The sequence below is a fragment of the Cynoglossus semilaevis genome, chromosome 13 (assembly GCF_000523025.1).
Source record: "Cynoglossus semilaevis isolate Cse_v1.0 chromosome 13, Cse_v1.0, whole genome shotgun sequence".
Lineage (NCBI taxonomy): Eukaryota > Metazoa > Chordata > Actinopteri > Pleuronectiformes > Cynoglossidae > Cynoglossus > Cynoglossus semilaevis.
Window position 1 is genome coordinate 16349547 of NC_024319.1, and position 17369 is coordinate 16366915.

Sequence of the window (17369 nt, forward strand, 5' to 3'; positions counted from 1 at the left end):
TGTGATGTTCCCACTTCATTAGACTTCCCTCATGGAATAGTATCTCCTTCTTGTGTTCCTTCTTTTAAAAACATTTACACTTCTGGAGAACAATAATGATTTTACAATTTTTAGATTTTTTCTTTTAATTATTAATTTTTGTCGCAAAAATAGCTCTTTAAAGCTTTATTCAATGTCGATTGCTAACAATATATTTGATGTATTTTCATTGTTGCTCTATTGTGCTAAGGCCTTCTATTCTTCTGAGCTGAGTTATTTTTTATGCTTAACTTTGACTTTTTAACTTATCATGGACTATAAAGAGGAGTTGACAGAATTGTATTGGTCCCTCAGTCATAAAGCAAATGGTTATTCCAATACCGGGAGTCGAACCCAGGCCGCCTGGGTGAAAAAATAATGAGTGTCTTCCTCTGTTAACCACATGAGTAAAAACGTGTTACAGCTGTAATATCAGAAGGTTAATGTTAAGCTGTGGTTTGTTTAACTGTAACATGTAGTACGTGGAGCTTTATATATTGGATTGTAATAAACTTTTAAAGAAAGAAACATTACAATTCACCTTTCATCTTAACAACACTGCTATCTAATCAACATCAACCCAAGAGTCTTTCCTTCCAGTAAAGCCATAAATAATGCGAAATGCGTCAACGTTGCGACAGTGGTCGTATAAGTGACCTGTGCCAGTAAACTGACACATTTTATAATGGCAGAAATACTGACGTGGTACCAGACAGCTTTTACAACAGCACCTGCAGCACACCTGCACACGCAGTTCGTTTACTACTCGGTTGCTGTCACATTATTATAACTCTACCTCCCCCTAGTGGATAACAACACAATTTCCCACATTGACCACACAATTCTGCTTCTGTCTTTATCATTGTTTTCTTCATTTATTATTGCCTCTTAATTAAATTTGTCGTTTTTATCACAGTCCTCGTACTGCAGAATTTTTTTACTTTTCTTAAGCGAGCTTTATATGTAGGTTATAGGTTGTGTCTTAGTCCACCTCCTCTGAGGAGTGATGGTTTTTCCAAGTTGACAAAAATAGCTTATTTTACTCCTCTCTCAAACCATCCGTCCTCCCTGGCCAAAATATGAACATTGTTGTCCTCGAAAGTGTGTGTTTTAAGGCTCTCTTAAGAACAACGACCAAAAGATTCACCTCAGTTTCACACATCAAAGAGGCATGTGACCGAAACCATTCAGATGAGGATTGCAACGACCCAGGGACCTGAAGTAGCTTTATTTTTTGTCAAACCCATATTATATACAGTATTGGTTGTACTCCGCACCACTGATTAGACCTGAAGCACTGAAGAGCCGAAAGCTCTTCTTTGAGAAGATTTCACATCCAGTTGCATAACAGAACTCTTCAACCCTCAAGAAAAATGAGATTTTAGTCCAACTCCACATTCTTCTACAAACTGCCACATTAGGACGACTGCATGAATGTAAAGGCCAGATCTAAATCGATGATTTATTGTCTCTGACATTTGTGTCACGCTCTCTACAGAGGTTAAATGTCCACAAGCCCCAATTTATTCATCTGGAATGTTCTGTGAACTGTTTGTTTCTCACTCAGTTCTCACCTGTCACATTTCATCATCTGTGAAACCTCCCTGCCCCAAGCTGGGTGTGGTATAAGTTATAGTTAGCTACCTAATTGCAGCTGTTTGATTGGCGGTTTAATGCAAGCATCGGAATAGTCAATAGTGTATCAATTCGTGTCATGTAAATATAAAGGATGAAAATAGTGCTAGGAAAAATACAGGAATAAAACGTGAATGGGACGATCTTATACGGTCGTTGGATATTTTGAAAACTTATGCAGGGGTGAAACTTTAAGTTTTGCACAAATAACAAATTATACTGTATGTATACCACCCTGGTTTACCCAGCTGATGGTATGCAGTATAAATATAAAAAATCCATAGACTCTACTCCAGGTCCAAAACAGTGTCTAGTTTTGTCAATTTCATCAACTTACCTCAGCCTTTCCACCCTTGAACACATCACATACAGTTCAGAATGACAACTTTGGAAACAATGAGTCCAAAACCAGCCCAGCAGGCCTTGTAATGTGGACTGAATATTTACAAAAGAACCAGAACAAGGAGAAAAAGTCTGTGTCAGAACTGGAAAACAGAGATGATGATGAAAAGCTTCTACCTGATAATGATTTGCTTCAGCAGCAGAGTGCATCTGTGACGCAGTTAAAGAACCATGTTTCTGCTCAAGATGAACACAAAAGACACACGGGACCACGAGAGACAAATCAGTTTCAGAGCCAATGTTCCAAAGAAGCTCTCAGGTCTAAGAAAGTTCAAGGGCCAAACCCTGATAAAAACCTGCCAACACCGAAGAGGTCAAACCATGACTGTGATAAATCTGGTATTCGAAGACTTTTATTTCGGAATACAGGCCATTTATTGAAGCCATCAGCAATAGCTAATGGTCTGAATGTGATAAAAGAACAATGGAACTCCACTTTTCACCTTAAACCAAAGGTTGAACGACAATCTGATAATCCCAAACTGTTCTCCGTTATCAAACTACAGCAAAAACAGCCAAATAAGGGACACTTTTCTCATGAAAATAAGAGGTGGCAGACTGGAATTAAACATTAATATTTACTTTATTTATGATTAAACTAAATGTTATTAATGATAAAAAAAAGTGTCTGACCATAATAAAAATGTTTCAACTCAAAAAAAGAAACATGACATCTTAAGTTACATGTGAAAACATCAATAAAATGTGTAAAATATCCGACATTGTTATTTTTCTAACATGACGTGGATGCTGTGGCATTCTTTCTCGGATGATATGGGATCGCCTTAAACACATGCAAAAGAATTCATTCACATTTTAACTATGAATCCCAAATTCATGTGTGCTATTTGCAGTTTTGGTCCATTTTAAAATAATTTCCCAGATCTTCTTTACAGTTCACTCCCTTTGTTGCGGCTCAACGTCCTCAAGTCTCCCTTCACCTTGGTATACACTTACCATCAGAGCTTGGTGTTGTTTTCTGAGGATCTCCTGTTTCTAACTCACTACTCTGCAAGATCGTTGTCCACCAGCGATCACTGAAGCTTTGTACACACACAGAGGATAAACTCTCTCCATCCTGGTAATCCTCCCTCATTTTCTCTGGGATTAGATCCTCTGACATCACCTGGTTGACACAATGTAGAAAGAAAAATGTAAAAGAAAGAAAGAAAGAAAAATACTCACATAGGTCCCAATAAACAGCTGTTAAAAAAAACTGAGGGGTTTCTGTGGTTCCTGAACTTTGAGCCTCAGAGAGTAAAATACAAAGAAAATATATGTAAATGCATTGTGTGCCAATTAAAGCAAGAACCACTGTGTCTATCTATGTCTCAAATGTATGTTGAAATGTGTGTTTTAAATCAACAGCACACCTAACTAACGACTCGCTGTCCTTATACATGTCCTGCACCACACTCGCATACTTCTAAGCAGTGATCTGGGTATGAAACTCAACTGATGCTCTCTGATCTAAACTATTATCAGTGTCCATAAGATTCCTTGAACTTTGCCCTTGTGTGTCCATGATTTATTTACCTCAGTGAGAGTCTGGAGTAATGTTTCATCTGGGTTAAGTTGCTTTAGTGCCTCATCAATCATCTGTAGAGCGTGTTCACTGCGCTGCAACACAAAGGATGACTGCTGCTGTTGCAGGATTCTCAGCAGGAGTCTGACAGAGACGAAATCAAACTTTCAACCTGCACTGAAGCAATTAATAAATCCTAGAAACATGTTGAGTGAGAGTCCAACTCATAATAGGTGCTTTGTCGCAACAGAATGTCAACTCAATCATTTGTGCCGTAGTGTGTAAATTTAGCAAACAAAAAAAAATTTTTTTTTGTTTTTTGTTGTCTCTGAAAAAACAATTACACATTTTGTTGAATTTAATGGATGACAAACAGTGTGTTATACCTTGTCCTGATGAAACAGGTGCAAGCTTTGAGTCTGAGTCTGCTCTCATCCAGCTCTGCTGCCTCCTGTTGGTACTCCTCAGTATGATGCTGCTCTTCTGCTGAGGGGGAAGCAAGTTGTGTTGGTGAACAAAGAGAAAGAATGTTTTATATAAAATAATAAATAAAACAGAGGAAATCATTTTTGAACTAGAGAATTTTGCAAAAACAACAGTGATGTTGATGAATTTATTTTTGGAATAAACCTACCACAGGTTGTGTTCTTCAGGAGCTGCAGACATACCTGCCCCAGGTTAAACCAGTGCCATGGGTTAAAGGGCAGCAAACTACAAAGCTGCTGAAGAGACGAAATCTTTGAGCTGACGGCTCCAAAATGCTCATAAATGCTGACCTTTAAATGATAAAGAACGTGTTGACAGTATTAGTGTATTACTGCAGTTTAACAGAATAAAACCGATTACCAAGAGAGTGTGTCCTAACTAGTGCTGACTTTTAGCAGGAGAAGACTTGTAAGATGACAGGTGTTGGAGGCTTCCTTGTTCTGACAAGAGATAACATATAAAAAAAAAATACAGGTGATATTTTATATTATTGATTTTCTGTCAAAATAAAAGATAAATGAGATAAATAACTTTGTTGCTAAGTGAAAAATAACTTAAATCTTTTGTTAAAAAAAGAAGTTTGTTTAAAAAAAAAAACAACAAAATACATATTAACTTCAACAACCCTTACAAGTGATTCAGCCAGTTCCAGTGCTCTGTCTCTTTGCCCCAGTTTGGTGCAGCATCGACACATTCCCTCCAGTACATCTCTTTTGATGCTTAAGTTGTTGTCAGGGATCCACTCCAGACAGCTGCTGTAAGATTCCAACGCTTCCTGTACGCAAAACATTATGACAATAAAACTCACGGATGCACAAAAAAAGGAAAATCAATATGTTTTGATTCTATGATCACAGATTTTGCCGAATCAAACCCAGGAAGGGCTGTGGTGTAGTAAAAAGACAGAAAATGTCCTCGCTACCTGGGCGCTGTAAAGAATGCAGTAAATGCTCACTACAGGATTTGCCAAAAAGAGAATGATGATAAAGAAGGTGATAAAGAATTAACCTTGCTGCGAAGACAACTGGCGTGTTGTATATAGCACAGGATAATAATTGAATCTTTGCAGAAAATATTAAATTATGCAGTAGTTATAATAGTAGTTATAAGGAATAATTACCTGAAAGTTACCACGTCTCAAAGCCAAGTCACCTCTGAACTTTTGAACTTTCTGCTTTTCTAGCAAGTCGTCTGTATCGAGGGCAGAACTTTCACAAAACCACTGCAGACGGAAAAAGACATTTAATTTTTTATTTATTTATAGAAACTGATATATACAAGAAATCTTTAATACACTTGTGGAGCAAGTTTTTTTAACTAGTTGAATTAGGTCTACGATATTCGATGACTTTTTCCTGATTTATTGCCATGTCTGAGCAATTAAAGCAGTTACATTTTTTTACGACAAACATTTCATTTTACGGCTTTATAGGCATGCGTTTAATATGAATTGACCTGGGGGTTAGTGAATTAAAATTCACTCAATTTTGTATAAAATAAAAATAATTATAAGCGGTGGGGTACGTATGTGTCAAGGATTAGCTATAGCACTAGCCTGTCAGTCTGGACTCACCCGTGGTTCGCAGCGTTTAGCAGCGTAAGACGGCAGAGACGAACACACTCGCTCCTTTGCTTCTAGAAACACTGAGTCGTCAAATGTACTTCCAAAAATCTCCATTTCTTTGGCGAAATTTGATTTGAGTCCAAAATAAATATTAAAGAAAATATAAATGTTGTTGTTCACGTATCCTCATGTTAGTCCCACACCTTTAACAGCACGGCTTATAGAAAAGCCTGTCCCTATAGTTCCGGCTTTACATGTTCCGGCATTAAAAAACAAACAAACACCCCCCACGCCCCAAAAAAACATTTTACAAAATAAAAAAATATCTGTAGTGATGAACCTACTTTTTGGTCGTTTTGGGGTTTACAGTTGTGTAGATCTGTCGTTTGTACACTGTATGAAGAATATAATGAAAGGCAGAACCGCAAATAAGTTACATGTAATTTTGATCAAAATTTATTGTGGTTTATTCCTCAAACAAGTATAAAATATAAACCTTTTTCAAATCAAGCTAAAAATAAAGCCAGCATCCCCAAAACAGCCAGGATATTAAATTAAAATTGCACAGGTTTTTTGTTCTACAGCTGGTCACTTCAGGACGATAACTGCAGGGAAACAAATACATATCTTAGCTCTTTAGAGTCACACAAATATAACTACTGTTGCTTGAAATAAAGCACAGGATAGGGAGTTTATAAATACATAGAAGGAAATGTCAGTTCCATGGAGGCAGGGAAACACTTAGTTGTACTGCTCTGATGACAAGATTGAATGTTTAAACCAAAAATTGTTTTTGCTTCATTGCCAGCAGAAAGTCCAACCACAACAACATCAGATTCTTTCCCAGGTGTCTCCTTTATAAACCATGAGAGTTGGATAAGGTGCACTAATTCATGGTGGACTTTCTGGAGAGTTGAAATCACAGCATATTTTCTAATGCAAATAATAGGCAAAAATAAAGATTTAAATGATTTGACTATAAAATAAAATAAAGCTGTTAACATTAATCCTTGATTACGCTTTACACCAATGTGTTGGGTCATGTCCTAACATTTGTTTGCAGAGATACAATTTATCGGTCTCAAGCAGGACTAATGCAATTAATACTAGTTCTGACTCTGCATTATGACTGTACAGCAACTTGCTTATTAAAACACACCATTTTAATGTACTATTTTCCACTTATGGGCCTTGGAACATAAATAGTTATTCTTTGGGTCATACTGCCCAGTCTTTGGGTGTAGGACAGTAAGAGAAAAAAAAAGTTGAGTTCGACCATGGATTCAGATAAATTGTGGATCTTAAGATTGAACCTTTTGATAAACACTTATAAAACTGTCATTTTCCCCAACATGTTATCTGTCTCAGGAACCAAATAAAATCCATTACAGGAGCTAAGAGATCACTGGCATTACTCACTAAAAAGGTGTAAAAATGTAAACTGCACTGAAGAAAAAACACAGGTGAAAAACCAGGGTGTCTGTTAAAAGCAAAAACATGGGGTAAAAACCTGTCAGCAGATAAAAATTAGAAAAGGCAGGAAAGGCAAAAAGGTGCAAACTCCACTATCAACCAAATAAAAAAGATTTACACTTACAGTGTATTACAATTCTGACAATATCTTTCTCAGACAAAAAACTAGCTGCTATATAGTGAAAACATTTCAACCTCAGATTGCATAAGGGACGTTCAAACAACTACTTTCTCAAAATACAGGAAACAAGTGAAGGCAAAGCAGGAGTATAGAGAAAATCACAGATAGGACACGCGAGTATCATCGGACAGCAGATAACTACTCTGATCACATTATTAGCTCTGAGCTCTACTGCACGAGGTTAACTAGGACACATGATGAGTGAAATTAGTAAAATCACAACTCAGAAGACACCACTCAGAATATTTCTGAAAAAAATATCTTCAAGAGAATATCAACTGTCAAGATTAAATGATAGTTATTATCATGGTTTTATCACATTAAGAATAAGGATGGCTACATTCTGATACATCCTCTAAAATCATAAGACAACTGAAAGGATGTAAGCTGTCTTAACCCAAAAAAGAAGAGTGAAGGATCAAGATTGGACCAAAATCGCCATCCAGTATATGAGGGTGAGAAAGTACACTCTCTCCTATTTGTATATAATCAAAATAGGTACAACTGTCAGTGTGCAGCAACACAAGTACAGCTTGATTCTTTTTTAAATTTTTTTATGGGAAATCAAGTGAATTATTTTGTAAAACAATAAAGATTATATCTGGTAGTAATAGAAACTGTAACTGCCTAACAGATAACCTTCACATAAAATATTTTGTTTGTTCTGAGTTGTGATTCTATAATTCATTCAAAGTACCAAAAAGCCACTCAGGCAACACTAACTGAATTCTTATTTTAAAAACACTACTCTTAACAACAAACAATCAATCCACCGGTGTCTGACAGTTGCAATAGTTGCAACAGTTGCTGACATCTGTTTTAGATAGAAACATATGAAATCATTCAAAAACAGACAGACTATAGTATCGAAAGAGCACGATGTAAAAGAATGTGGGTTGTATACCTGGACACAGAACTAGGCCTAATCTGGGAAATTAAGTGTTGAAAAAAATTTGGAAAATAAAATGCACAGACTTGTGGCTAAAAAATAAAATAAAATAATGAAAAAAAAAAAAATCTGTTTTTCCAGATTAAGCGTTTACTGTGCCAAGCATACTGACCCCAAATACTGTATGTACAAAATGAGCAGTTGTTCCTCTTGGTTATTGCATGCAGAAGTATACACCTCAACATTTATTGTTATTACTTTTAATGGCCAGGCATTTGTTACGTCACAGCTCATGTCCACCGTCCCTCAGTTGCTACAAATGAGCTAAGATCTATTGGTTCTTAATCCTTGTAAATGCATTTTGTGCAGCACTAGGTGCTGACTTTAATCATGTGAATGGTAAGAACAACCAAATTCATAAAAGCTTTTCATTGAACGACAGAAGTTTTTTTTTACTGTCAACTTCAGAAAAAGTAGGCATCTTTATAGCATCAGCAGAAAGCAGAGTTTGGTCATGCATCACACTTTAGATTGAACGTGGTAGTTTCTGATTTCCAAGGCATTCGCTAATGATTCTGTCACCTTTTGTTGCGAGTTGGTGGAACTCTGTTCAAACAGGGGTAAGAGCCACACAGGCACGTAGGTTTATCTGCAAAGCTTCACAAAAGACTCTCTCTCCCCCTGTGAGAGATGATCTGTAGTCCAGACACTTTTCAGTCTGTTGTACTGTCTGGGAAAAGAGGAGCAGTATTTGGTTGACTTCCCACCATAGAGGAAACACTCTGCTGTTCATGCATCACAAGTCCCCCCACAAGAGATGGTTTCCAAGAATGTCTTGTGTGTTTTCTAAATGCTTTTTTGTCTTTTTCAAACAAACATTTACACAAACATGTTTTGGGAAGTGCACACAGAAAATCGTATGATATATTTTACAACAGTGACCGTAATAAAAGCAGTGGAGGAAAACAGGGGGAACGGTGTCTGTTATTTAAAGCAACATTAGAAACATTTCAACAAGTATAACACGTGTGCATTTTCAAAAGGAGAGATGATTTAAAAACTGAAACTCCCATGGCTCAAATTGTGCAATTTAGCAAAAGTGGTAACTGATTGTTCTACAAACCAAATTCCCAAAAGAGTTAGTACATTTCCAACAATAAAATTGCATTTCAAATATGTATGTTTTTAATTTGGTAATGCACTTTAACCTTTGTAAGTCTCTCAAAGAGACAAAAACAAGTTATTTTCCTACTAAACTAATCTATTGAATTTGTCAAGCAAATGTAGTATCATTTACCCAGTTAAGACCCTGCAACAATTTGGGGCCAATTGCAAATTGTCACCTATGTAATTCTCAAATGGAATATTAATTGATTAATATTAATGAAGGCAATAGCTTCACTAAAGTACTTTTGTAGATTTTTCTTGACATCTTTCCATATTAATAATTCTGTCATTAGTCACAGACTAAAAAACGGAAACACATATTGATATTAGCAAAACACATTAATAATGATTTATCTACCATGTGACTAAAAAGATTATTGTTTTTTTAATAGTTGGCCAACCCTTATAAATTAGATTAGAATAGTTAAGATTTTGTGGACCCCCCTCTTTCTTGTAAAAAGGTTCAATCAAATTACCAAACTTTTACATTTTGGTTTTGACTACATTCTCAGGAAGTGAACCAACTTGTCTGGAAATGTTGTTTGCACTAGTTTTTGAGCCAAGTAAACATCCAAATATAAAATAACACATTAATAAAAAGTGGATATTTGATGATACTCCTCAGATTAAAATATACAAAGGATAAAAAGGCAAAATACTGGTTCAGTTCTTAGTCGTACAAAAACAGATTTGGTCTTTGACAGCCATTTCATGTCATGTGTATATGAGATTAAGGTGCCTAATCAGGAATAGTCCACCATGAATACAAGTGGACAAAGTGCATTTTTTTTAATTAGGTGCTTCACGATTTACACTTCAGTGCAGAATGGAGTCAAATTATTACTTAAAATACTGTTAAATAGTGCTTTTTAAAAAAGTGATTCACAGGCCATGCTTTCAGCACGAACCCAAATCTAAAGGCAAAAGTATCTGTGATTTGGTGGTAAAAGCAGTCTTTTTAAGGGGGGATGAGATAAAGTATAAAATTGGCACTGCCTGCTCCTTAATCCACATCATATAAATTCAGTCCATTTATTCAGTCCTTTCCAGTGCTGCAGTGAAATACCTTTTTTTTACTGGACTCCTTACTAACAGTGGCCAGGGTTTAGTTCACTGATGTAATTCAAAGCTCACAGCTACAATACTAAACTTGGCACAAAAGCCTCACACTATCTGAGTCCAAATTAGTTTTTTTTAAGGTTTTTTTTTAGAAAAAACAACAGTCTTTTAAAAGCACAGAATGACTTCTATCAAAAGATGAAAAAGTTGTGTAGAAAAGATTAACAGCAGTGCATAACTTACTGTTAATATCAATCGGGAATCTTATTATTAAACAAACAATGGCTAAAAAGGAAGACTTGAACAGGCATCCTGTGTTAAAAATCAAGGCAATGGCAATCATTCAGCTTTAAGGTACTTCCACACTTTGCCATTTTAGCCAGTCACTCAGGAAGATCTTAATTTTCAATCCAATTATGAAGTTCAGACAAACTGCTGTATACTGTCAGCTTTAAAATCAAACACAAATTGCATCCATGTAGAGGGGCTTAAACAGGCTTAGCAGTGGGGCTGTCACTTTTCCCTAAATCAAGTTAAAATAGTCTTAGTCTTATTTAACCGTTTAAAATATTTTGCTCAAACAAAATACAGCGTGAGACTTTTGTGGAAATTCTGTGGGAAATTCATGTCATGTTTCAGATTCCTAATTGTGTCACAGCGGGGAAATTGCAGTTATTTGTAGTTTAATTGTATTGCTTAAAGAGAATGTTTAAATTTTGTGGGGATTATATTGTTTTGCTTTTTGCATATTCTACAAAAGGGGGCACTGCAGGAAAAAATTGAGTACTGCTGACTTATATAATATATAATACATAATATAATATTACAGATAATGAGATCAGGGGGTTTAATGCCTTGTCCACCCTGATTTAAAACAGGCATAATCAGTGAAAGAGTAAAAGGGTTGATTTTTTGCTCACATGTGATTCTGTGCAGGTTTACAGTCTGAATGATATTAGTGTGCTGCTTTTTTATGTAAGGTAGGTAGCATAAAGATAACCTATTCACTTATCTTATAAGTTTTCTTTTACAGTAGAATGGTAATATTCAAAACTGAAGTGACCCAAATAAGACTGTCACAAACCTAAAATATTGTTGTTTTCCTTTATAAACAGGACAGGACAAATAACAGCTCTTTAGAAAAATGCCTGTTGTCTTTGGGACAGCAAAACTGCAGTAAAAGTTAAAAAATGCCCAAATGTGAACAAGGCATAAATTGTCAAAGTTATTTCTTGTAAAACGTTTATGCTAAAAATATCATCAATGCAGTTAAAAATGACAGCCTAGCTAAGCACTGACATCCATAAATGTCCGATTTCCTAATTTCCTATTCATTCGGGGGATTATCTGGGTCTGTGCTTACAACAACAACGTGTATAGTAGTCTCCCATGCTGGCTTAATTTTAGCAATGATAGAGTGCAATTTTTTAAAGGTGCTGGACAGGCTCAACATTACCTGCTTAAAAATCATGAATTCATAAAATCCATGGTTATGTTTTGTTTTTTGAAGAAAAGCGTTTGGATGTGCCTTGATTAATCATTTTTGGGGCATAAATCCATTTCCAGTTTATGTTCAGGTTGAAGATTGCACTTCATGGTACAGTATTTGTAATATGTAACTTTTTCCCAAACTATATAAAACTTTTTTTTTCATCAAAGTCAAATGTTTAAAACTCGTTTGCCACAATCATTGTCTATTTAGGCTACCACATCACCCACTTTTAATAGGAATCATAATGAGAAATTGAACTAAGGTTAGGAGTCTATTTGTTAGTTTTATGTAGGCATGTGTAAGAAATTGTGAAAAAACAATTAATATTTTAAAAATGTACTCAAAAGGACTTGGATCAGCTCACCATCCTCCAGCATCAATTTCTTTAACATGTTGTCTTTTCACCAATCATTAGTCTTCAGAAACAGACAGGGATTTCTTGACACTACGTGAGGGTTCCCAAACCTCGCTGTCGTCTGTATCGTCTGCATCGTCCTCATCATCTTCATCATCCTCACCGTCCTCATCTCCCATGTCAGCTACGGCTTGGTCCTCCGTGGCTCTTGAACCTCCTCCCCGCGACTCTCCTCCATTTTCTTCTTCCCTGTCCCCTTTCTCACCGCTGTTCGAACACCCTGCAGACGGCTCTTGGAAGGGATCTAACCCCATGTCCAATCGACGCTGAACTTCAGAAAACCACTCTCTCACCTTTTTTTGAAGACAGAGAAACACAGTGTCTTTAGGGAAGAAATGCAGCAAGTACTGCAAGTTCTTTTAAAAATGTTTCTAAAAATGACCCGTCATATACATCTGACTGAGAAAGGCCAACATTTGATACCTGTTCGTAGCTCATGTTGGTCTTGGTGACAAGCTCATCCAGATCTTGCTCATTGAGAAAGCTGTACCTCAGGTAATACTCCTTCAGTATCTCCCTCCCTGTCTTGAATTTCTTGGCAGGAGGTGCTCTGTCAGCATCTGCACCGGAAACAGACCGCCTTGGCTGCTTCCTGGTTCGGGAGCGACCCCAGCCACGGTTTCGGCCACGTCTCTTTCGGCCACCGCCACTTCCCATCTTAGTACCTCCTCCAGTGTTGGCTCCCTCAATGTTTCCACTTTGGTACTGAAAGAACCATTTCAGGTTTCCATTCTTCCATGAGTAGCGAGAGTCTCCAAACCAGCTAACAATGTAAGATCGAGGGAGGCCGCTTTCTCCTGACAGCTGGTCATACTCCTCTGGGGTGGGCCACTGGGTCCGCACAAAGGCACTTTTCAGAATGTGGAGCTGCTCTGGAGTCTTTTTGCTCTTATCTTTAAAGTCTTTCTTGCTGCTGGTACTTGGGTGCTGCTTGCTGCGACCTCCAGGCGGAGTTTGATTACCTTTACAAGATGAAGAGGCGAGATTGTTAGATGCATTTGCTCCCCCTGCTTCTTCTTTATCCACTGCTTTTTCCCCATCAGTTTCAACCTTCCCACCGTCTGAAGAATCTGGGGAGGAAGTAGAGACATGGGGCACTTTCCGTCTCTCTGTGAACCAGGCGTCTATTTCCCTCCTTGTTAGTTTAGTTTCTGTTCTCAGGCGGCTCAGTTCTTCATCTGATGGACTGCTGTTCTTCTCGAAGCTCTCCTCCAGCAGCACCAGCTGCTCTGGTGTCTTCTCTTTAAACTTCTGAAGGGTGAAGTCCGGGAACGGATTCCATGTTTTGGGTCGTGTCTCCTTCTCCTTCACCGGAGGTGTGCAGGGAGGATGAGGAGATGTTGGGTTATCGTCACTCGAATCAATGACAATAGTGGCACTGGCACTGCTGCTACAGCTGCCCCCACCTCGGCCCCCTCCTTCATGAAACACAATGACATGGCTGTTCTTGGAGTTACGCTGGTTGTACCTGGTGTCACTGAACCATTTCTTGATCTCACCCTTTGTCAGGTTGGTGACCTTCATCAACCGAGCAATTTCAGCATCTGTGACAAAGTGATTTTTCAGGTAACTGGCTTTCAGCTCTGCCAGCTGCTCTTTGGACTTCTTAGGTCGCATACTGAATGTGTCAGCACTGAGGGCTGAATTCTCCTTAAAGAGAAAAAGAAAAGGAAGCTCATCAGCAACGGTAAGATGTTCACAGAGAGCAATGACATCAGAAGACTTCACAAGTACTAAAATGTCAAAGGCAGCTTTAAGTTTGCCTCCACCTGTGGAGAAAGAGATGGGGGTTGTACAGTGGTAGCTCGTTTCAGCTCACTGTTTGTTGGTGTGGGCTGGAAGGACCCTCTGCTGGAGCTCTGAGACTGGCTGGGTAAACCCGCCACTGTCAGGGTGATTGGATTGGTCACTGGAAGGTTCCCTCCAGGTCCAACCTACACAAGCCAGAAAACTTTACACATGAGGATAACTCCAGTAAATCCAGACTGTGGTTTGATTGCAATCTGAAGTGATAATTTAAAGAATTTTCCAAAAGGCCATTAAATTTAAAGGCCCATGAATATGTTTGGCAAGATTTTCATCACAAAAAAATATAAAATCAATCTTAAATTTATTTTGGCTGTGGAAGGAAACCACAGTACCTGGAGAAAACCTGTGCATGAAGCGTACAAACTCCACTCACAAGTGACAGGTGGTTAGGTAACCACTTTTATCTGTGAAACGACCGTAGGAAAAAAAACCTACAGTCAAATATATTGTCCATGTTGGGCTGCAAACATTTAAGAACAAGTTATTATCAATTACATATTCTACTAAACCTTTTATTAACAGAACAGGCAGAACAGTCAGCCAGATGTGTATTTTGGCAACGAACAAAATACATTATTTTATGCATTAAAAGTTCATTACAGTGCCTTTATGATGGGTTTGAAACACACTTATATAAAGCTTGTGCAGCCAATAAAACTTGTGGAACTGTGTAAAGCCATGACCACTGTCCCAAGAAATTAAGACTCTTTTAAAGAAAGTACAAGCAATTGTATAAGCGAGTACATAGTAAGGTGGATAATGAGTGTTACATCTACCCAAAATGGCACTTTCTGTTTTGTAGAAGAGACCAAACCACAGGAGTCACCACTATCACTTACCAGTGATGGTAACAGGTCAAAGCTGAGTCTAGGTCAACACAACTTATTGTCTTTCCTTACCTACCTGTGTGAACACCAGGCCAGACTGGCCCACAATCTGGCAGGTCTGAAGAATGGACTGCAGGCCATTGGCAGCAGCTGAGAGCTGGTGGGCAGGTATGACAGTGATGGTCTGAGGCACAGTGTGCACTGTGCCATTAAACTGCTTCCTTCTGGCATCCTCTACTTCCTCGGGTGTCCAGCTGACGCCATGCTTCAGCCGCTGAGCTGAGAACCACACCTGAGAGTATAAGTACATTTTATTACCACTAAGTCCTTGGTATGACAATGGTTTTCCTGATATCAAATCTTCGTGACATGCTTTACCTTAATCTGCTCCTCTGTAAACTGTGTCTGTGTTGCCAAGCTACTGATCTCAGCCAATGAGGGGTAAGGAAACTTTTTATAGGTGCTGCCCAGCAGAGGGTTGGAATCCATAGCTGCATTGTAGGATGGAATGCTGCTGAGAGGAATCAGTAGCTGAGACTGAGCTGCCGCTGCAGTCTGCTGGGCCTGGAAGGCTGAAAGAACCTGCGGAAAGGTCACAGATGAAACATTAGTCCTGCACAATATCAATCATTAATAAACAGTTATAACTACAGACTTCACCAATCTCATCATCCTTGATCAATTCAAAGATTAATATAGTTTTACATTTTAAGGTATTGAAAAGTGCTTTCCAAAAACCAGTGTTAGTTGTTAACATTCTCCTATTCTAATTATATCTGGAAATAAAAGACAGTTTTGCTAATATTGTTAGAATTAAGTTGTGTTTAAGATTGATTTAAGAATTTAAACTGTCCATTCTTAGCATCTCTACCTGGGCCAGACTTGTAGGTAGGACAGTTGGGTTTAAAATGGATGTCTTCCTCTGCTGCTCTGACGATGGGCTGACATGTAAACCACCTCCACCGAGCTTCATTGAGTCATGCAGCAGCATCTCCACAGGATTCATAGGTCCAAGAGGTGCTTCAATGGGCTCCTGCTCACCTCCCACATCCCCTTCACCACCACCACCCCCTCCACCACCGCTACTTCCTCCTCCTCCTCCTAAACTATCTGCTGCCTCTTCAGTGGATTTCAGGGATACAGCAATCCTCTTGGGTTCAGATTTGGTCTTCATTCTCATGATGGGTGTCTTGCTGAGAGAAATAGCGGCAACTGACACGCCTTCTTCTACCACATCAGACTGTTGCTCAGGGTTTGACTGATTGCTGTTTGGATCCTCAGCGAGGTTTAAAGAGCTGCCTTTGACAGAGGGACCGGGTACTTCACTGTCATCTGCTGTAGAAACTGTGGGTTCATCTATAATTACAAAATCAGAATTTTTAACATACTTTATATACAGACCCATAAAGGGATTTTAATTCTAATGTAATGTCTTTATCACCTGTATCTGGAGGTGTGGGAACGACCACTACAGCCTGCTCTAACTCCTCTGCACTTGGTCCTTCCTCTGCTCCTCTCTTCATCTTGCCCTCCTCTCTCTCCACCTCCTCTTCCTTTTTGGTCCTGTCTGTTTTCTCCTCCAGCTCCTCCTGCTCTACCACATTGGAGGGTAGCACCATGCAAGGTGTGGTCGATTTCCGACGGCTTGACATTGTTAAAACAAATCTATTTTTTTCTGTTGAAAGTAAGTAGGATCTACAAAAATGCTGATGCTCACATGTTGTTGGGTGGGTTCATTTTACTTAGGTCATACATTTTTTTCCTGAAAAAAAAAAAACAAACACAAAGAATAAACATGAAAAATTACAATATAAATTACAAAACATCAGTGTTTGCTCTTTTTTTTTTGAAAATCATCTATTTTTCTTAAATGTATTGTTCATTAGATGTGTATTACTTTCTATGGCTGAATGGGAAATACACATTAGAATTCCTCTCACACTTCCATAAAATTTGAAACACATCACAGCAACGAGAGGTATAAGCAACTTAAAAAGAACAAAGCCAAAGCAGCTGCTGCTTATTCCACATGTTCACAGTGAGGTCTGTTGGGTTTTGGGCCAAATCTACTCAAAAAATATTTATCTTGTCTGCAATATTACCAAATAACAAAAATCGCACATTTATTCTCAGCACAATCACAATGGTTGGTCGTTCTGTCAGCAACAACAAAAGGGGGGTTGGATGTTGCCAAAATCACAACAATACCCCAAGTGGCTTTTGAACACAAGCACCTTGTTTCTTTTGGCAATTGTCAAAACAACTTTCAATACTTTAATACAAGGAGTTGTAACAATATCAAATACATTAACTGACATTAATAATTGACGATCTTTCAAACATGAATAGGGGAAAAAATATCATCAAAGCATACAGTTCTATCTGGAACATTAAAATATAGTTATAGTTTATATATATATATATATA

At 38.0% G+C, this 17369-nt stretch overlaps 2 protein-coding genes across 7 annotated transcripts in view; both read right to left on the bottom strand.

Moving 5' to 3' along the window:
* Window positions 1–58: 58 nt before the first annotated feature.
* On the bottom strand, window positions 59–5901 carry c13h8orf76 (chromosome 13 C8orf76 homolog). Of its 3 annotated transcripts, none has more exons than XM_017037756.2 (8): window positions 5640–5897; window positions 5187–5288; window positions 4698–4841; window positions 4456–4506; window positions 4215–4356; window positions 3967–4063; window positions 3592–3724; window positions 59–3181 (listed from the first exon to the last, which is right to left on the bottom strand). In XM_017037756.2, exons 1-8 carry the CDS (start codon window positions 5742–5744, stop codon window positions 2993–2995), a joined length of 963 nt encoding a protein of 320 aa, XP_016893245.1. In that variant the 5' UTR covers window positions 5745–5897; the 3' UTR covers window positions 59–2992. The 3 variants fall into 3 exon arrangements, with proteins under 3 accessions (XP_016893245.1, XP_008322152.2, XP_016893246.1); XM_008323930.3 differs by having other exon boundaries at window positions 3967–4066; window positions 5640–5893; XM_017037757.2 differs by lacking the exon at window positions 4456–4506 and having other exon boundaries at window positions 3967–4066; window positions 5640–5901.
* Window positions 5902–6063: 162 nt separating this feature from the next.
* The window catches only part of zhx1 (zinc fingers and homeoboxes 1), a 13939-nt gene continuing 2633 nt past the window's right edge, over window positions 6064–17369 (bottom strand). For 2 of the 4 annotated variants that reach the window (XM_025061589.1, XM_025061590.1), the window contains 7 exons: window positions 16384–16704; window positions 15814–16298; window positions 15321–15524; window positions 15019–15234; window positions 14076–14240; window positions 12730–13956; window positions 6064–12599 (listed from right to left, as the gene is read on the bottom strand). In XM_025061589.1, coding sequence (XP_024917357.1) covers window positions 12303–12599; window positions 12730–13956; window positions 14076–14240; window positions 15019–15234; window positions 15321–15524; window positions 15814–16298; window positions 16384–16594 — 2805 coding nt within the window. In that variant the 5' untranslated portion in view covers window positions 16595–16704 and the 3' untranslated portion in view covers window positions 6064–12302. The remainder of the gene's footprint in view (window positions 12600–12729; window positions 13957–14075; window positions 14241–15018; window positions 15235–15320; window positions 15525–15813; window positions 16299–16383; window positions 16705–17369) is intronic. The other 2 variants (XM_025061591.1, XM_025061592.1) reach the window with 2 other exon arrangements.

What these genes read in the sequence shown, in the direction of transcription:
- c13h8orf76 (XM_008323930.3), bottom strand. Translation starts at nt 5,744, where the DNA reads ATGGAGATTTTTGGAAGTACATTTGACGACTCAGTGTTTCTAGAAGCA. An exon ending in TGAGACGTGGTAACTTTCAG is followed by an intron (nt 4,842 to 5,186) that starts GTAATTATTCCT and finishes TTTTGCGTACAG; the next exon opens with GAAGCGTTGGAATCTTACAG. An exon ending in ACCTGTTTCATCAGGACAAG is followed by an intron (nt 3,725 to 3,966) that starts GTATAACACACT and finishes CGTCTCTGTCAG; the next exon opens with ACTCCTGCTGAGAATCCTGC.